Source organism: Silene latifolia, chromosome 8 (genome assembly GCF_048544455.1).
Source record: "Silene latifolia isolate original U9 population chromosome 8, ASM4854445v1, whole genome shotgun sequence".
NCBI classification, from domain to species: Eukaryota; Viridiplantae; Streptophyta; class Magnoliopsida; order Caryophyllales; family Caryophyllaceae; genus Silene; species Silene latifolia.
Window position 1 is genome coordinate 6,496,116 of NC_133533.1, and position 21,619 is coordinate 6,517,734.

At 37.2% G+C, this 21,619-nt stretch overlaps 1 protein-coding gene across 2 annotated transcripts; it reads right to left on the reverse strand.

The window, feature by feature from the left end:
* Positions 1-9,674: 9,674 nt before the first annotated feature.
* On the reverse strand, positions 9,675-21,229 carry LOC141596181 (protein HIGH CHLOROPHYLL FLUORESCENCE PHENOTYPE 173, chloroplastic). Of its 2 annotated transcripts, XM_074416275.1 has the most exons (18): positions 21,083-21,229; positions 17,669-17,741; positions 17,487-17,581; positions 17,231-17,392; positions 17,046-17,096; positions 16,158-16,292; positions 15,688-15,711; positions 15,453-15,564; positions 15,090-15,215; positions 14,676-14,725; positions 13,690-13,848; positions 13,392-13,487; positions 13,188-13,303; positions 12,981-13,104; positions 12,087-12,200; positions 11,614-11,694; positions 11,054-11,220; positions 9,675-10,199 (listed from the first exon to the last, which is right to left on the reverse strand). In XM_074416275.1, the coding sequence occupies exons 1-17, from the start codon at positions 21,158-21,160 to the stop codon at positions 11,074-11,076; spliced, it is 1,743 nt and encodes a 580-aa protein (XP_074272376.1). In that variant the 5' UTR covers positions 21,161-21,229; the 3' UTR covers positions 9,675-10,199; positions 11,054-11,073. The 2 variants fall into 2 exon arrangements, with proteins under 2 accessions (XP_074272376.1, XP_074272375.1); XM_074416274.1 differs by having other exon boundaries at positions 17,487-17,741.
* Positions 21,230-21,619: the final 390 nt, after the last annotated feature.

Genomic DNA, 21,619 nt, shown 5'->3' on the forward strand with positions numbered 1-21,619 from the left:
AATCAATTCAAAAGAAATGAGGTATGGCACTTAGTCCCTAGACCGCCTAATCGTACCGTCATTGGTACTAGGTGGGTCTTTCGCAACAAGCTTGATGACTCGGGAGAAATTGTAAGGAACAAGGCTAGACTAGTGGTGCAAGGTTATAACCAACAAGAGGGTATTGATTACGATGAAACCTATGCACCGGTAGCTAGACTTGAGGCCATACGATTGCTTATAGCTTTTGCGGCTCACAAAGGCATTAAACTCTTCCAAATGGATGTCAAAACCGCTTTCTTAAATGGATATTTGGAAGAAGATGTCTTTGTAGAGCAACCACCGGGTTTTGAGAACAATGATTTGCCTAACCATGTTTTCAAACTAGACAAAGCTCTTTATGGTCTAAAACAAGCACCAAGATGTTGGTATGATAGATTGTCTAAATTTCTCATTGAAAATGGTTTTAAAAGAGGCTCCGTTGACAAAACATTGTTCTTAAAGCAACAATGATCAAAACTGTTGGTTGTACAAGTATATGTTGATGACATTATATTTGGTGCAACAAATGAACTCCTTTACTTATATTTTTCGGAACTAATGAAATCGGAGTTTGAAATGAGCATGATGGGTGAGCTAGGATTTTTCCTTGGGCTCCAAATTAAGCAATCAAAGGATGGAATCATGATCCATCAACAAAAGTACATCAAAGAAATGCTTAAGAAATTTGGGATGACTAATGGTAAGCCTCATGATACACCTATGGTAGCCGGGTCCAAATTGGACAAGGATGAACTCGGTAAGAATGTTAGTGATAAGGTGTATAGAGGTATGATAGGCTCACTTCTCTACTTGACCGCAAGTCGTCCCGACATTCTCTTTAGTGTATGCTTATGTGCTAGATTCCAAGCAAATCCGAAAGAATCACATTTCAAAGCCGTTAAACGAATTCTTCGGTATTTGATTGGAACACAAAATCTTTACCTATGGTACCCCTTATATTGTCCTTTTGATCTTATAGGCTTTTCGGATGCGGACTATGCGGGGTGCACGGTGGATAGAAAGAGTACCTCCGGAATTGCAACGTTCTTGGGTCCTTGCTTGACTTCTTGGGCCTCAAAGAAACAAAACACGGTAGCTCTTTCTACGGCCGAAAGTGAGTATGTTAGTGCGGCACATTGTTGTTCTCAACTCCTTTGGGTAAAACAACAACTCTTGGATTTTGGTATTATTTTTGACTCCATTCCTTTAATGTGCGATAATACGAGTGCAATAAATATTTCCAAAAATCCTATTCAACACTCCAAAACCAAGCATATTGATATTCGTCACCATTTTATTCGTGATCATGTGGAAAAAGGACATATTAAACTTATCTTTTGCAAGACCGAAAATCAAATTGCCGATATTTTTACTAAACCACTTGCAAGAGAACATTTTGAGAAATTTAGACTAGAAATTGGGTTAATTAATAGCTTGTGACTTTTAGTATGAGTTTTACACAATTTCCTAATTGATTAAGTTAAATTTGGATATATGTTATTAAGTGTTCTAAGTGCATTGACATCATGTTTGGACCAAAAAATTGACACCGTATTTGTGAGTCGGTAATCACTCAACCTCATATCTAAATTTACGTTTATTATATGCTACCTTGCGTTTTTATTTCGAGTAATTGAATTTGTTTAAGTCGGGCCAACCACTTCTCCTACATCATTTAATGGGCCATTAAACATCATTTAACAACCCATCACCTACAACTACCCGTCCAAACTACCTAAACCCACTAACCCTCCATCTCCCAAATCCAACTCCCTCATATCTCACCTATCCTAACCCACCATGGTAAAAACATCATTTAACACACCTATCAAACCCACAAAAATTACCTCTCCTGTCACATCCAACCCGCCTACATCACCAACTCCAACCATGCCACCAGTCAAAACATCTTACGCCTTTCCCCCACAAACCTCAAATACGACTTCGACAAACCCAGATCCACCTAGCCCTCAACCATCACCAAAACCCACTGACCCTCCATCATCCGACGACATACCCATCTCCACAATGGTAGGACGACGCACTCGTGGTGGTCGGAAGAAAAGCTCAACTGTTCCGAGCTCCTCCTCTGAACCGGTTACTGTTTTGGTTGAAGATGTTGAAGATGAAACCGAATTTGACTTGAATGATAATCCATCGAAATCCGGCGAGCCTGATTCGACTCCGGCGAAAAAGAACAACAAGAGAAAAGAAAAAGCCTCCTCCTCTCAATTACCCCCAATCTCAGAAAATGTTGAACAAAGTAACATTGAAAATCCCATTGATGATATCCCAATTGAAAATCCAAATGAACCTACCCAGAAAAAATCGAAACCTTCAAAGAAAACGCTTGTTTACCTTACTCCTTCGGATCCGGTCTCCCTAACCTCGAAGTGGGATCTAGCCATGGTTTGGGCTCACCTTGAGAGTCTCGACCTCCCTACTTCCATTTACAAAAATTGTGAAAGATTGATGAACATTAAAGCAATTCACTCTCCTCGGGTGTATAATCAAAGCGGTTCGAGCCACCGGCTTTCCACTGTCCGTGACATGGTTTTAGCTCAAGGTTGGGAGAAGTTGTTGGAAATGCGTGAGCCGGTATTTGTGAGCGAAGTGATTCAATTCTTTGCAACGGTACGGGTTGATAAACGGTGAATTTGTTCTGACTAAGGTGAACGGTAAGCCTCTAAAACCGACTCAATCTCGATTTTGCCAATGCTCTTAGTATTCCGTCGGAGGCTATGACCAACTCCCCTCGAAACTTGGGTAGCCTTACCATATGCCTCCCCTCTTAGCATTGCTCAAACCGTTTGTCCCAAAACTGTCTCCCCGGACCGTGAGCAACACCCAAATCCCACCTCCTCTTCGAATTATCTTCAATATGCTTTGTAGGTCAATTTACCCTTCGGGTGATAGAGGAAAACTAACCATTGCCTTACAATATTTAATCTATCACATTGCTACCCATAAGAAGGTGAACCTAGTCGGGTTAATGTTCAAACGTTTTCATCTTATTTCGACCAAGCTTCGTCGACCTTCCACTCATGTGATTTACCTACCCTATAGCATGTGGTTATCGGTTGTACTCAAAGCACAAGGGGTGTTGGTAAATACTAGCTTGGGATCGTTGGATATGTATGATACTATGAGTGATGGGCAAATGGGGAAGATGTTGATAAAAATTGAGAATGATGAGTTAATTTCTGTGAAAATTAAGAAGGACCCGGAAGTTGGGTCATCTAGTCAAGGGAATACGGGTACTATGCGGGATGTCCTCAATGCCGTGGCTGAGTTGGGTGCGTGGATTAGGGAAGATGCTCGTCAAAAGGACTTAGCAATCTCGGCCCTTGCTTCTTCTTTGGACCTCATCCGTGGTGAGGTGGATATTATTTCCACCCTTGTGTCAACTAAAGAGGTTGGTGAAGATGCTATTGTGGATGATGATCCGTTGGGTAGTGGCTCGGATGGTGAACAAGCCTCCTCTCCTTAGCCTTTCCATATCCTCTCGGCCTATTTACCCTTACCCGTACCCCCTTATTTTGTTCCACCTTGGTTGTGCCCTCTAAAACTTATTTTCTTTGCTCGTTATTTTGAACATTTGGTGGTGTACTTTAAACTCTATTTAGCTTTGTTGAACTTTGATTAACATATGCTTAATCCTTGTTAATGTTGACCTTGTTACCTTGTCACACTTTCATGTGTCTTTTTGTGTCTTCTTATGAAAAATCTGCACTCTAATGCTTGTGACATCCCTATCCTTTTGATGATGTCAAGAGGGGGAAAAGGTAAACTCATGCTTTAAATCTCCTTGCTTATTGATTAAACTAATGGCTTGTCTAACCTTCTTAGCTTGATTCTTGTTTTGGGGCAATGTAAAATTGTCAAGGCAAGGTAAGGTAATATTGTCCCTTCTCTATCATTTGATCTTGCTAAAATCTTGAATTAAGGTGTTTACATTGCTCATTCATTCGTTTGGGGCTTGTCATCATCAAAGGGGGAATTTGTTGGGTCCCTTATGTTGATGATAACATGCCCATTTGATTTGTGTTATCTTAGTTTACCTTTTCAGGATTAATGATGTAATCAAGCTTGGATTAAGAAGTGTTGAAGTTGTTATTAATCCCATTGTAATTAGTCGTGTGTCATCTAATGTACAAGTGAGAAAGTTAAGTATAGCGAGTAATAGAAATGAGTCCAGGATGATCGTTGCTTCAACAAGCAAAAAATTTGAGTGGACTAGGCCACAACTCGTAAAACTTGAAGCTTCCATTTTGTCTCAAATGCTTTCACGTGATTATCATTTTTCAAAAGAGAAATTCAGATTTTTATTTAAGGAGGTAGTATCCAATAAAGAATGGTTTGAATTATTCAAAATATTTCCTCTTTGTGCAAATTCAATCCCTTGGTTTTTAAGAAAACAAAAGTTCCTTTTTGCCATATTTGTGCTAACTTGTCTCTTGTGACTTGTCTCACATCCTTTGTTTTCTGATTTTGCATGAACATTTAAGGTTATCTTTCAAACCTTCTTTCTCTATTCTCACCTTTGCAAAAGACTCCTCTTTGGTGCAAGTGTTTGGGTGGCTACTATTGCTCCTCACATGCAAAGCCTTTGACCCTTCAAAACCCTAGCAATCCCTTCACTCACCTCCTCTATATAAACCGTGTGCCTCCCTCATTAAATTCTCAAGACTTTCTGAATTAATTCTTTCATGTTTTGCAAAGTGTTTTAAAGATTAAAATCGTGTATCTTGCAAAATCCTTTTAAAAGTCTTCAAGTGTCTTTCAGTTTCTACGATCGTGGCCCTTTGTTGCTTTTCTATACTAAACTCTCTTGCTTAAAAGTGTTGATCTTGTAAAAGTTGTCCACCTCTATTCTTTGTTAAGAATGTGTTAGTGGAAACTTGATCCTTTACATTTTAAGTGTGTTAGTAGAGTTTAGGACGGAGTAGTCTTTTACTCTTGACAACCGGAGTAGGTTGTGAGTTGGCAATCGGAGTAGATTGCGAGTTAGCTTGTCATAGAACGGAGTAGTTCTTGTACTAGCTTTGCAACCGGAGTAGGTTGGCGTCTTTTATTACAAGGGTCTTTTAGTTGTCGGAGTAGATCACTAAAGGAAAGTAATAAAAAAGTAGATTGGACGTAGGCACTTGAGTTTCTTGCCGAACCAATTCAAAAATCTCGTGTTCAAGTGCTTTATTTATTTCCGCTGCCTTTTTACTTTGTTTGTTTGTTTTGTTTCGCTTAAACATAGAAGTAACAGTTCATCATACTGTCGCATTTGGTCTGCAGTAACATTCCACAAACTGAGACAAATAGATACAGTCAGAACGATTGTTGCTTTCATACTTCAGCAAACATTCATTGTGATACTTGTTCAATCTTTCAATATTATTCAAAGTATCCTCAAATCTCTTTTGTTCACTTAACTTACTTTAATCCAATAAAGTTGAAGTTAAAATTTTTTAAAAGAGTACCTAATTCACCCCCTCCCCCTCTTAGGTACTTGAATCCATAAACTCAACACAGCTGTTTGATGCTAAGGAGGGATGGCTGCCCCCGACTCAGATTATTATCCAGGATGAGCTGCTATGCCGCGTCGGCCTCATACCGGCCCTCAGCTAGTAGAATGATGTCCTTGCTTGAATCCTGCGCCAATTGTTCCGGGTGTAATTCCAGAGCAGATGTTTGTTACCACTCGTAGCTAGTAGAATGATGTCCTTGCTTGAATCCTCCTTGCGGTCTCCTGAAACGATGAACAAACTGAGGGCTCGGCTTTGGCCGAGCGTACTCACTCCGACGCTCAAGTCAGTGAACTTAGAGAGAGGTTGCTGTAACTTGGCTAAGAGTATTTAGTAGAGAGATAAGGAAGATATTACCAGATGAATAGTGGTTATTAGGTCAATTTGTGGATCTCTTCCTCAATGAAGATTGAGGAGTATTTATAGGCTTTCACCTTTTGTCACGTAGTGGCCAAGTGGCTATCAGGTGAAAAGACCGTTATACCCTCGGCCGATGGACCTGTGGCAGGCTCGCCGAGGGTCTTGGATATGAGTACGCGGATTTGTGTCCCGGCTGGCTAGTTGTCTGGCCGAGACCCAGGTGACAGGCCGATGTGCTTCACCGGCTAGACTGTCTAAGTCGTTGACTTTGCTGTGGATACCCTTGACCTTGCTCAATATGTTGACTTGGTCATCGGTGCAGAATATGCCCCATCAATATTATTTCGAAATAAAATGAGAGACGAAGAAGAAATTAAACCTGATGCAACGAGCAGGATAACTGTAATGACATCAATTTAAAGTAGCTTGACGACATCTTTTTTGAATATTGAAGACGTTTGTGTTAGTTGATTCAATTAGTCTTGTGTAAGACGGTTTTGTTAATTTGAGTTGATGGAAAATGTTCGTGACATGCCTCTTATTTATACTAATTTTATGCTTGTCCATTTTAGGAAACAATGTATAAAATTATTGCATATACTAGAAATAAATGTTGGAAATCTGCTACGTAATATAATAATATCATATCATATAGTAATATATTCCGTATGATATAATCATAATATTATCATATACTCCGTATATGGAAAGATTAAATGATCCTTTCCCTTTTATCCTTGACGTCAAATCCAATCATTAGCAATTTTTTTGGTGAAAATTAATATTCTTTACAATTAAAAAGATTTTATTCCGCCTAAATACGGGCATAATAAATCGCCAAAATTGTAATTTTCGTTCTAATTTCCGTTTTAGTAGTCATACTTAGTTTTTGGAAAGAGAATTTAAAAATGTAAACCGAGATCCCAGCATTTAAAACTTATGTACTAATGTACTATACGAAAAATTCTTGCCTTTTGAGTGTACAATATTAGTTCCACTGTCAATTACTAACTGAGACCGAAGGTGTACCTACTTACCGATACTCTAGTCTCTAACTAATGAGAAAACCCTTGTTAATTCTATTTATATTGTACCAAGGATGTCTTAGTCTAGTGGTTAAGACGGAGGTATTGTGGACAATAGATCACAGGTTCGAATCCTCCTCCCCCTTATTGTAATGCGACTATGTGCGCGCTTCGTGAGACCAAAAAAAATTCTATTTAGATTGTACGGAGTAGTAGTTATTTATGATCATTATTACGAGTAATATTAATCCAACTAGTTTTAAATCCGTGCAAAATTGTACGGGTATGTATTTGGCCAGTATTAATGTTTTTGGATGTATATTTGTTTTTGCATTTCTATTGTAGTTATCTAGTTGGTCTAAATGTACGATCTACATAATTTATGTTTAAATTTGTTACAAACACGTGTTCACATACACTGGTTTATAAGGAAATAACGTAATCTACCATTTTAAATAAAAAATGCATACATAAAAAACTTTACATCCGGATAAAAGAAATATAATCTAATATAATCAACTTTAACATATGTATGTTCCCTCAAAAAAAAAAAACTTTAACATATGTATGTAATTCATTTGCGTTTTATGTTCGATCTCGTATATAAATGTTATTCCTTCTTGAAATTATGTAATTTTATTATCGGTTTTTCTATCCTATGCCTAGTTTTTCTTTTAAAGGAATGAATTAATGATATTTTTCTTTTAAAGTGATAGGACATTGCAATTTCCCATAAAAATCCACTAATTTTTCTTTTAAAATTATGTAATTCAATTTCATTTATTCGCATTTGTAATTCATTCTGCGTATATGTTATTAATTTTATTTACACGGAATGTATAAAATTATTTCATAATATTAATTCATAGAATTTTTTCATAATATTATTTCATAGAATTTGTTGTAAGACGGAATTTATCGCATGTTTGAAAAGACGGAAATCTGAAGAAATAAATACATTGCACACTCACGGGTCCCACCATAACATGAATTTCAAAAAAAAAAAAAAAAAATTCCCTGCATTAATAACGTGGTATTTGAGAATTGAATATTGTCTTTTATATTAATACTAGGTTTGGTGCCCGGCTTCGCCCGGGCTACCTCTATTTACCGTTAAATTTTATTTTCAATGAAATAAACTATGTTGGAGTTGTCTAACTCACACGTTTACTATTTGTAATATGTTTTTCTACGGTATATCTTGTAATTATGACGAAATGTAAAATTTATTTTCAAATTATGAGACACGTTCACTACCCCGCTATTAATATTATTACTTTCATGACATTCTTTCTTAATATCAATACGTTCACTACTCCCGTAGTTCTTTCTTTGTTTCTTTTACTAATTCCTCTATTTTTTTCTGTTAAATTCATTATTCCCGTTAATTTTATCCGGCCTATATTTAAATAAATAAAATATTTTCTTGAGTCGATTGGTTATTTAATTGTTCATACTTTTTCTCATTGTTACCACTGTTACTTTCACTATATTCGTAGTTACTTTCACTACTCCAACTATCATTATTATAACTGTCACTACTCCCACATTAATACCGTTAATTTTATTAATCTCGTTGCTGCTACTATTACTTTTACTACATTTAATTTAATGTATAATTCTACGATGATACTAATTAATTCCATAAGTGAGGCATGTTAATTTTAAGGAAAATCACTATATTCTTGTATTTTCTAAATTTAATTACTTTAATTTAATGTAATTTTCATAAATATTCTTCATCAAGGATCTTTATATTATACTTTTAATTAAAACTATATAATATTTACATTGAGGTCCCTTAATCGGGTCCATCACACGGTGCTAGTGATTTAAAACTATATAGTATAATTAATTTGTATAACTTTCTTTAATTACATTGAAGTCCCTTGGTTTCTGGATTTAATATATAGTATTGATAGATAAAATTTTCCTATTGATTGTGGGAGTGCGGCAATGTGATACACCTGTGGGCATGAGAATCTCTCATACTACACTTTCACCATATTTTTCTTCATTCAAACACGACCTTTACAAAGGGGTATTGCTCTTTCACATACGCATTTTACTCTTTCGCATACACAAATTACCTTTTTACCCCTTTCATTTTCAATAATAATAATAAAAAAGTTGCCCTTTCCTCCCACTGCCACTGCCACCGCCGCCAACCACCCCACCCACCAAAGACCGACCACAAACACCATCTACTTTCGACAACGAACGACTATAGCGGCTGATCTCTACTTAATCCCTGTTATCCTATGTATGGAATAATTCTTTAATTAATTGAAAGAAAAATGTCAAGACAATCAATTCTTGAATCACAATTTGATTAAATATAAAATTGATGTGGAATATGTAAAATGCAACTTGGTTTAATGTTGCACGCCTGCACTACAATTTCGACGAATTCCATTTTGATTTTGTAAATCAACACCCAAAGCAATGTAGTTGAACAATCCAATTTCGTGTAATATGTAACAAATTGAGTATTTTTTTGTGATAAATCGAAGTAATTAATCGTTCTATACAAGAATTAAGATCTATGATTGAAAAATTTGAGTGAAATTTAATTAGGTTTTAGGAGAAAGAGAGAGAGATAAAATCAAGGTTTTTTTTCCTTGAGTGGAGGGTAGTGTGTGGAAACATTATGAAGAAATGTATGTGAAAGAGTAAAAACCGTATGTGAAAGAGTAATACCGTTACAAAGAAATATCTATGATAAGAATTTTTCACAACATTATATTAGTTTAATATTGAAAGATATTTACGGTCAAAATAGTTTTTTGAATTCGACCTCCAAAAGTAGACGTTACAAGAATTGGAATGGATATCCGAGTATTAATCAGAATATTTATCATTACATTTTATGCTTAATAATGTCAAAAGTAAAAGTTAATATGACGGGTACTCGGCCAGATCCACACCGTCGAACACTTGGATAAACTCCCTCTAACTTGAGCAATGGAGTGAAAGTATTTCTGAGACGGAGTATTTGGTGTTAAGAAACGACGACAGTGTAGAGGAGTACTGCAGTCTGATTTTCAAGAATTTACATTATAACACTCTATCAATACACGGAGAATATCCGCCATTACATATACAGTTTTACACGACAGAACAGGGCTCCGAATGATTGGCTAAACTCCTCTTCTACATACAGATATCTGCGTTTGATCATACACATATGACGTTCCTTCTTTACATCGCTCCCTCGCACTGCCATTTGCTAATTTCAGCACATATACTACATTTCAATGGCCAATGGGGCGTCCTGTGATGATCACAAAATGCAGTTGTTATTAGCAAAGAACATCCATGGTCTTCGCAGTAAAGAGTAAATATAAGGCGTCTGATATAAGGCCAAACCAAGTAACCATTAAGATTTTAGAGCCAACATAACAAAGTACCACAGAAAAAATGAAAGCTCGCCTTAAAATGAAGGCCACCTAAGTAATATTTTAAAACCACGAGATTTGATGAACTATGGTTAAGCGTCAACAGAGGTGAAGAGCCGCTGAATTGGAGATTGTCTGATCAAACAATCATGCTCAGGTAGTGCGAAAGCCACTACCTGAACCGAAGAAGGATAAACCCAAGTAGACTTGAACAGTTGAACCAGGTTTGACCCAATGTAGAAAATGACCCGAAACGACTCCTTTGAAATAAAATCTTATTAGCCACAAAAATGGCCTGGTTCACCCAACCTAAAACCATTTACCAGAAAACAACTTGAATCTAAACTGGTCCTTGCCCACTGTGACTTCTTAAAAATGCACCCAAAATAACTGTAATGCGTAATGATCACCCCGAACCTATGTTACTCCGACACTTCACGGCTGCCACGTATCATGTCCGACACTTTTACACTTCACTTTAGACCATGAAATGGAAAACTTCGCACAAAATAGCCGTATCTGACACTGTGACACCTGTCAGACACGACACCGTGTCGGAGAGTCGGAGTAACAAAGCAACAAACGACCTGTTTGCCAGGTCAATCAGCCACGCAACACATGCCCGACTATACTAAGATCTGCCTTTGGTTAATACGTCAAAACTCAAAAGGGACGAAAATGGTGAAACGCGAGCCAGTGTTAAAATATTGGGGGTGGATGGAAGACATACATGAAAATAGCGTAAATAGATCAAGCAGCCACAGGGCTTGGTTCAAGTTGTTCTTTGCCTGTGATTCCTTCCTTGAGAGTCTTGAAATATACATCATAATCCTTTTCGGGTGGCGGGTTTTCAGGGTCAACTGTGAATTGCTCGCTGAAAGGTATCACACTTTTAACCTGGCAGAAACAAATGTTTGGATGTTTTAGGGAAATCTAGTATATAGACTAGCAAAAGCAAAATGTTTGTGTCAAGTACAGTTTTAGAATATCGGTATATGCAAGTTGCACCAACCGAAATGTAGTAACTGATTGCTAATTCATAATAAAACAGCGAAAATTGAGAATCCGTAAATACATTCTGTGCTCTCAGAGACAAATAAATACACAAGGGCATTCATGAGTATGGAGACATTAGTTAACAGTCACGACTTCGTGCAGATCATAGAACAGATATTCAAACATTTACGGTCTGGACGTTTTCCATATTTGATAATTAAACTGCAACAATAAGGAACCTATGTTCGGTATACCAAGTTACTAGACAAATGACACTAGTTGTGATGAAGTTACCTCAAATGTCTTGTCTCGTGCATGAGGACTTTCTAACGCTGCAACACATATTCGAGCAACCTCTTCCCTAGATATCTTCCCCTGTACAAAAACATTTTGCACTTAGCGGCCATAAACCAAAGTCCCCGACAATTATTCCAGATCAAACATGAGTTGATGATAATACTAACGACATTGTTCATTTGTCCCACTTAATCATACTGAGAAAGAGACCTACTCCATTCGCTTGAATTCATTGCATTCGCTTTTCGACCAAAGTTTTACGAGATGAAAAATATGTGAGAGAATGTTAGGGGGCCACGCTCCCATGGGACGATACTTATTTAGAATGGGTACATTGGTTTGAAGTCCGCAAAAGAGATGTAATGAATCCAAATGAATGGGACAGGTTACTAATATCTAGATTGATCATGCAAGAAAACAGATGTAGAAGGATATCAGAAATTTAAATAGACCAGAGTATGCCTAAGTACCGTGATATTGTCCCCTTGTTCAAATATAAGATCGGCTCCAGCAGGTTCCTCTGTCAACGCGCAAGGCCGTACAATAGTGTATGGAATTCCACTCTCCCGCAACAAATCCTCTCCCTGAAAATTAAAGAATTTTGCATAAACATTCATCTAGTAGAAGAAGAGAAACAAGGTAACTTCCTATCATTTTTATTTGGATGTGTTTTTGAATCTGTCACACTTTAGCTCTAATAGGGTATCAATTCATGCATGCCAAAATAGACAGAAATCAGAATACATGGAATATGCTTCCTCCGATTTGCAAAGGTCTTCTATTTTCAACAATATATTAGGAAAACAAAAAAAGGATATAAAAATGCAAGTAGGCCAATTATGGGGGGAAAAAAAAGTGAACGAACAAATGGTGAAAACTAAAGAAATAATCGAATAGGGGTTATAATGAAATTGTTCATCAAAAGTGGATAGAGGGTTCACGTAGGATCAGCTTGTTTTCTCAAGGTCAGGGAGCAAAGGTGCTTGTTCGCTGCTTTACTAATACGGAGTAATATTTTTTTGGAATTTGAAGTCCTTTAACTCACTAAAGCCACTTATAAGTGACTTTAATCTGACACTGAAAATACATCTGATGATTCTGATCCCATGTGCCTATTTCTTATAATTTCTTACCACTCACCCACAAAATGTTAATTAATCAACTTTACGGAAAATATGGTGCACAAGTGCAAATGGCTCAATTTACCCTTTAAAACTAGGAGTCTAGGACCATAATGTCATTTTACAACGATAACGTGAGCCCACAGAGAAAAGGAAAGGTATATATGAATCAACCAAACAAGGAGAATCAGCAGGTAATTGGGAATCGGAGGGACGGAGTACTATAGAAGAATAGTGATCAACCTTTAACTTGTACGTGAGAATAAAGTCTAGTTCTTTGTTCAAACGAACGGCAGGTGGTTGCTTACTGAGATCAAGCCCAGGCCTATCTGGACGGGTGACTCCTGCAGAGCCGACATGTACAAACCTGAAAAGAAAAGTGAATTTGAAGTTACAAAGCCTGCTTTGAATGATGTAGACTAAAAACATTGGAAGTTATGGAGTATAAACCTTGGTAAGATTGGTTCTTGTATGTATGCCCTTATAGTTGAAAACGGAAGTTCAAAAGGGCCCTCCACAAAACTCGGATTCAGTTTGCCATCATACTCGAACTTACTGTACATAAGCTGGAAAAGGACACCTCAGAAAGGTAAGTGCGTATTTTTGGCGAAATAGTAATCATAAAATTCATAAATAATTTAGGAGTTAATTAACCTGCAGTGCGAAAATCTTGCTTGCATCGAAGGGTGGAGCATCAGCGACTGTACGTGCTCGGAAAATGGGCCTCAATGAGGAAAATGGTATTTTTATCTACATGGACAAGATTGCAAGTAAAACCATAAGCATTCAACAAACTAGAGTTTCACACACTGAGTCATGAAACTGGCACATGTAAGACCAGCCTTAAATTTTTATGTATTTCTCATTTTATTATAGGGTTAATATGTTATTGTAGCAAGTAAAAACGTCTAATATAAGCTTTGGGGATGTCACAGCTGCTGATAACACTTACAGATTGCCATTGTCCTTCTACGGTGTCGAAACTTGCTGTATAACCTATAGTGTCCCAGTCACTGCTGGTGCGTATAATGAGCTTATATCTATGCCCATCGCCTTTAAGGCGTAGCTCCAGCCCGTCATATGCGGAAAGATCCTCAGGCGAGGAAAAATTCTGTGAAAAAATATCTAACATCATTGTCAAGAACACAACCAGAAATAGAACATTCTAGGATCAAAACGAAGAACTCATTTTAAAAATAGTGGAGTTAACGCTGCACAACTGAGCAAGCCTCGTGGTTAATTAACTCCATAAGCAGGGAATGAATGTTGTCCGACAAAACATTACTCCACTGTCATTGAGGCTCCTATGATGGGGTAAGGGTATATAAGCATCCGTTCCCATTAGTGTGATTGTGTAAATGCAAAAGGCTGTTTTCGGACAACACTTGATAGAATTGAGTTCACAACATATGGAAGTTTATATCATGTCTGCTTTACATAAATAGGGTTTGGAATTTTCAAAAGAAATGACAGTTGTTTTTCATGTATCTTATTTCTCCACAGGCTAACACTGAGCAAGTGATTCAGCTAATTAACTTCATGTTGGATGAGTCAATTGCTTCTCCCGCCACACAGATCCTTATAGTTCAATTTCACCCCATCCCTAAGCCTGGCCCGATAGATTTTTAATAGTTTAACTCCTGCTGGTCATGATAGATTTTTGACAGTTTCATGAAATTCAGGCTATTCAATTATCTAACCGTATGTGTTTCGTTTTTCAAGATCCTAGCTTCATACATTCTTTTGCTGTTTTCCATCACTAATAAAGTTGGACAGTATTGTTTAAAATGATTTGGAGATTGAAGATTTCAGAGCTAGTTAATATTTATAGCTTAACATCAAATCCTGACTAAACAGAATTACAGAAATGCTAGAATCCATCAAAATAGAAACAAGCATGAAACACTAAGATGTCAACAATCAAGATAGAACGCATACTTTCGTCCTAGCACTGGTAAAACCACCATTATTTGATGTTGATACATTTCCTGAAAATAGCATGAGAAATTTACGATGAACACACTGTAAAGTGTAAACTGAATCAGCATTTTTGACAGATGTACATAATCACTGCTAAACATTTCCTATTTTCCAGATTCAAGAGTCCAACTTATCTGCTTACAAGTTACAAGGATGTGTAAAATCAAATGATTTTCATTAAAATGATGCCAAAGCGGGATAGACTGTTGTATTAAATCCCTAATGAACAACACTATCCAAATTAGCTATGGCTCTTCGATTCTTTGATTTTTATCATTTTCCATTTTCAGCGAAGTCTTTGGATTCTAATCATCCTTTTGAACTTATGAATCAACAATTAAATCCAAAATTCTGAACAACAGACATACAAACCTCTGAAAATCGCAGTCGGTCCACCACCTTCACCGCCTTTTGGGTCGATCACAAAAGTGCTTTGACTAACTCCTCCCATCACAACATCATCTAAGGCACCCCAAGGAAGATCCTGGAATGAATTACCTGCATGAAAAATGTGAAACTTTTGACGTAATAGCTACAAGGAAAATTTATTTTGCGGGAAGTTTCCTACTGACAGAATAGAAACACAAATAGTAAGATCTCTCCTAAGATATCATTTTATCAGTATTTTGTTTTCCTTTCGAAGAATGATAACAATATGCCAAGTGATTTATCGAAGACCAATTTAGTACAACAACGATACTGCTGAATCAATATGTAGCACATAAAAAATGTTACCTTCCCAACCAAACACCAATCTTCCTTCTCTTAGACCAACACTCCCTTTAACAGCATTAATCAAATTCATCATCCCTCTGTACTCCACCATTTCAGGTGAATCCCCTTTTATCTGTTCTTAATACATACATTAAAATGAGTGCTTAGAGCAGATGTGAATTCAAAAATAGAACAGATTCAACAACTGGTACAGAAAATTACAGTTCATTGGTCAATAAAAGAGATCAGTTCCCACCTCTGGTTCAAAAAACTTGATTCCCTGCACCATATCAGGAATAGCAGCACAGTCAAGGGAAATAAAAGTTACTTAATAGCCGTAGTAAACAACTGAGTCATACACTGTGTTACTGGGGACTACGGTATGGGTGTTGAGCATGGGTTCATATCCTAGTGTCGGACACAACCTGACTCGTTTTTAGACATAAGGAGTACATCCTGAAATGCGGATTCAAAGTCTCTTTCTCTACTATATAATGCAGGCCTCCGCTTTTGGCTCTACTACATGAAGTATCAGATAGGTAAGGGTCAGATATGGATTTCATACGCATATCACCATATCTTCAAGTGTTTGTGGGGCAAGGGCACAACCCCATAATGACGAGTCAGAATAACATAGGTCATAAGACATGAGGAGCACAAATATCATAAGTAAACGTAGTTCCTAACCAATTTAGGATGTTTATTTTTATAAAAGATTATCCTTACTTGGCTGTATTTTGCTCTGTCAGGGGTATCCCCCTCTTTTGGGCCAACTATGACAGAAGCTGCATTGATCACTTTCTTGACTCCTTTAAAGTATTCAGGAAGAAGAGTACTTTCCTTGGTGATGTCTCCGAGGACCTGAAGCATTAGCAGAAATAGAACTATTCACAAACAGTAAGTCATAGAAAGAAGTCCTAAATAACGGCAGAAATGCACTGAGCTATCTCAGAAAAAGAAACATGATACAAAATCAAACATCTAGTCTTTAGCAATAATATTTTCAGCTATACTGGATGAATAAGTTCCACTCTATTACTTCTAAACTCAGACTAAATATCCCTTAAACAGCTTCACCTTTAATGTCACTCTATTGAAAGCAGCCTTATCCTTGTGTTTTTGAGCTGCTATTTTCAGATGACTCATAAAACATACTGTGTTACGATATGCATAGACTGAAAGCTACTTCACAATAGAAGAACCTTGATATAAAATAGTAATTTTTTTTTTGCTTTACTCCCACCATAATGTAAAACAAATAATTTATTTGGCTCCATCAGCAATGTGTAAACACTGGTTACAATTGGTAAAAAAAATTATTTAATTCTTAATGCAACAACCATAACATCCCAAATGTTTGCAAAAGGAGAATATGACGAATGAATATTTTGAAAGAAAGGAAGGGAAAAAGAGGCATGTATGCTGCTAAAACCAAGAAAATCTGTGAGTAGTAATATTGTTAAAAAAGAGTAACTATATCTGCTTTCTTCAGTACTGGCTTTACATCTCTCGCACTTATGTTTAGAATTGTGAACTGTATCTCCAAAGCCAACGTCTAAACCATTTAAACGCAAAAAAAAAAAGCTAGGGAAAATCACTTGAGTTGTACATTACCATATCAATATCTGGGCCTAACATCCGCTTTGCCTTCTCTTCATTTCTGACCTGAAAAGTGGCATAGTTAGAAAGTAGCAACAGACCAGCACCGATATCAGTCAACTTTCTGCCTGTTATCCCTCCAAATAATCTCTGTCAGTGAAACAAGAATAAAAAGATCGAAATGCTCGTGAAAAATATACCAATACTCGCACCCGTTGTCCTTTATTGCGTAAAACATCAACTACCCTTCTACCCACACCTCCGGTTGCACCAACTACTAGGACTATCCCAGAATATTCCATCTTCTTTACCGGCTCAGGTGAAGTTTCACCAGACAGTTTTTCAACTAAAGATTCTACGAACTGCAAAAAACGAAACAGGGGTAATCGGTACTTTCTACGGAGTATAATTTCAAAAAAGATTCAAAATTCACACCAAAGTATTTTAAACTCAAACCTTGAGAGGGTTCGGGACTGCATCAAAGAAGAACAAGGTCTTCACAAATCTACCAAAGTCCCAAGGTTGATTCCCAGTTGCAGAATATATATGCCCTTTATGTGATTTTGAAGGATTACAAAATAATCTCTTTTGATAAAAAGTTCGATTTAGCCCATGCCGAAGCGGAAGAAATGGTTTACCAAGGGAGACTGATGGTAATGCAGTGCACAATGTCCTCCTAGAGAATTCCTTCTTCACAGCAGTCGACTTGCACTGCAAGTAACTCGTTATGTCATTGCTTGTAAGTTTATGATATTCAGAATAACAATACAGCATATTTCAAGTAGAACATCTCTTTACATTCCTAAGGCAGCCTCGCACAGTCGCATAGCATGAAAGTGTGAAGATAACACACTATCAGGAAATAAGCCTAGGAAAAGAAAAGAAAAAAAAGGTTACAGTAACACAGACTTTCATACTCGAGCTTAAACGCAGCAGCTTGATGACATTTAAGGTCTATACTCCATGTAGACAAATTTTTAAACCTTTAAAAAAGATCAGCTGACTGGAATGTATCTGGCCAGAGGCAAACCAAAGATAGGCCTATGATACCTACCTCCGGGGCCGATGCTGGTTGCCTTAGTATAGGCATGAGGCGAGTCAAGGCCATGAGGGTCTAAAGTGACAAGGTCAAGGCGTGTGCCTCATGAACATTAGGCGCAGGGGCACTGTTTTCACACAAAAAATAGTATTTTCAAAATAAATATGGAAATATCAGAGCAATGTGTACTGCTTATTGCACATTATGTACAAGGTGCCTTGAGGTGCTTTGGCTACTATGTGCCTTACTAAGCCTTAAACTTAGGCGCATTTTTATTTTTTTCGACTAAACACTCTGTGGAGGGGGCTCAACTTTAGGCAAGACACATGTATCAAGATTGATGGATTCCATACACGCAAAAAATTCAAACATTATTATGAAGGCCTTCATTGGTTAAATAATCAAAAATTTCTAACCCCGCGAAGTAGAATTGTAAAGACTCTAACGATGTACCCAATATCTCAAAACATGAGGTTGGCTAATTCATCGTGAACACACCACATCCGATACGCTGTAGGCTCTTAAGAAGTATGTAATGTTATATAGATACTTAGTAAGCGTCATGATCGAATATGCTATAAACAAATTCACTATTTGCTTAGGGGTTGAATGAATCCAATAACCAAGAACGCGATACTAAAAGGGTTTTATGAAATTATTGTTGTCCATTACTTATGGCATTCCTTAAGCAACTAAACTATCTATTTCAGTCACCGAGCTATTTCAGTCGAGGGTGATGCTCAAATGAGAGAAAGGAAGTGAGGTTTGTTCTGCGCCAATGGCGAGGAAATCAAACCTGCAACGGCAGCGGGAGATGTCTCTTCGAGGACGGAGTATCTCTGCTAAGCAAATTGTGACGTCCAGCAAAGATGAAGAAAAGAATGAAGATAAGAATGATACCATAGAAGGAACCCCTATTGAGATTCAAAAAGGCCCTGATGTTGATGCAAATGGAAAAATGAAAAGTGTTAATGAAATTGTTGGTATACGTAACTAGAAATTGAAACGGAGAGTGATGATGAATCGGCTACTGAAGGAGAAGATGAAGTGAATGGAGAGGAGGACGAAATAGTGTCGAAACGCGAAACCGAGAGATCGAAGAAGAACAAGAAGACGACCAAGAAGAAGAAGAAGAAGAAGAAGAAGAAGAAGAGGTGGAAGACGAGGATAAAAAGCAGTGTGAGGAAATGCTACGAGATCCAACCCGAGGATGTTGAGGAAGAGATAGTCTATTGGAATCAAGCGGTGATGTGCTTCATTTTGGGTGCTAACCCACCGTGGGAGGTGGTCGAGGGTTTTATTAGGAGGATATGGACAAAATTCAACATTGATAAAATCTCCTTCCTTCCAAATGGTGTTTTCCTGGTTAGGTTCAAGTCAATGGAGATGAAGGATAAAGTCTTGTTATCGTGGCACTATCGTTTGATAACAAACCGATGATAGTCAAGGAGTGGACAAAGGACATTGAATTAACAAAGGCAAATGTTAAGTCTGTTCTCGCATGGATTCGTCTACACCACCTACACATTAAGTTAAGGGTAAGAGTCCGCCTAAGATCACCGGCCTGGTGGGTAAATATGTGAAGAGTGATCGGCGACGAATGAGAAAACGAGATTAGGCTATGCAAGAGTCATGGTGGAGATGATGGTGGATCAATCTCTCCCATCTGAAGTCTTGTTTAAAGATGAAAAAGGGGATGTGATAAAAGTGGAAGTAGAGTATGAATGGAGGCCTATTACTTGCAAAGAAATGTCAAGGAATGGGTCATGATGGAAACCACGCAAAAGAGTAGAGGAAAAGAAGAAGAGCGCTGTGACAACTAGAAAAAGGTGGAGGCCGATTGATAAGAAAGCTCCTGAACAGGTGATAGTTCCGAGAAGACACGGGAAGCCGCAATCGAAAGCTTGATCGGGGTGGCGCAAGGAGCTAATAAGTCTCCTATCCAGGAAAATCTTATTATCACTACCCCAATCAAGAAATTGACTCTTTTTAAAAGGAGTAATGAGAGTCCGGTGGACATAGTAAAGTGGATTTTGGAGCTCATCCTACGGGGATGTTGCTTCTCCTCCTCCTTCTATGACATCGGTGCAAATGGTAATGGTTCCCCTTCTACTCGTGCACATGACGGAATAAATGCGGGAATGGGGGGTTCTTCTCCTGGTCGAAAATCCATGGTAAAGACAGGCGAGAGATTACAATCCTAGAACTAGATTGGCTTAAAGATGTTGGGTTCATGTAATTGCCTTAGATGATGTAACTCGCAAACTAGTATGTTCTTGATACATTTTTTTATATTTATACAACTCACATTTCACCAAAAAAAAAAAAAAAAAAAAAAATAAACTATCTATCCCTTTTCATGCATCTTAAAAGAGGCTCTCACTCCCTTTTACTCCACTATCACTCACTTGAATCTTTCCTTCTATTACTCCCTCTATTCCGCTAATTTGTTTACCTATGATTAAATTGTTAGTCTATCAATACGGGCATATCCGTCTTAAGCTTATAACGGGTCAAATTGTACCCTATTTAGATAGACGGGCATATCCCATCTATCTACTTAACCCTTTCTAAGTTTAAGACAAACAATAAGTTGTTTACTTATTACTAACATACCTCAAAAACCTCTTAGCAAACATTAAAAAAATACACAATTCTGACAATTGAACGAGACGGAGGGAGTATCTCTTTATAAATACATATCACATATGTTATGATTACTTCAATTTTACAAATTTAATAATTCTAGTCCAAATTAGACAATTCTCATAGAACACTTGACAATCCAACAATCCACTAATTCAATTAAACACCAAAAACCCACTTAAATTCAAGCACTAACTACACGATTAAACCCAAAATTCAAGCACTAAACATTAGTAAATGTAGTGGGCAACTAACATTTCAATTGAAAATCAGCAAAATAAATAAAGAAACAAACAATAATCTATAAATAACTAAAGATTATACATAATTTAAGATTTAAGATGATAATATGGTCAAGATTAATTACCGAAGAAGTGTGTAGTTGGGTGTTGATAGAAGGAATGGAAGAAGATGATAGAAGTTTCGCAGATGCATAACATTCCATTTTTTACCCTTTTTTCTATGGTTTACAATAATCTTGATGCATACTCCAGATGGTAATGAATTTGATACGTAAAAGTTCGAATTTTGTTGAATAAATATGAGCCACACGATGGCGGGTACATTTTAAACCAACCTTGGGCTAAGAAAACAATACTTGGTCTTACTTATAACGGGTTAAGTATTACCCACATGATTAGATAAGATAAAAAAATAGAATGCATAGGAAATTACAAATGATTTGTCTTTATTCTCCTATGTGGGTTTTATTTGACCCGTCACAAGTTTGTGACGGATATCAACCGTCAAAAATGAGAATTTGTGGAAAATTATTTAGTCCGTCTAGCTTTTGACGGTATAAGCTTGTGACCTCTCATAACCTTCCCCCACTTACCCTTCTACTTGCTCCTTCCACTTGCCTCTTTGTGTGACGGAGCTTCTAAGTTTTTTTTATCGAAAAAGC

What these genes read in the sequence shown, in the direction of transcription:
- LOC141596181 (XM_074416274.1), bottom strand. Translation starts at nt 21,160, where the DNA reads ATGGAATGTTATGCATCTGCGAAACTTCTATCATCTTCTTCCATTCCT. An exon ending in TCAAGTTTTTTGAACCAGAG is followed by an intron (nt 15,565 to 15,687) that starts GTGGGAACTGAT and finishes TATTAAGAACAG; the next exon opens with ATAAAAGGGGATTCACCTGA. An exon ending in CAAGAACCAATCTTACCAAG is followed by an intron (nt 13,105 to 13,187) that starts GTTTATACTCCA and finishes TTTTCTTTTCAG; the next exon opens with GTTTGTACATGTCGGCTCTG.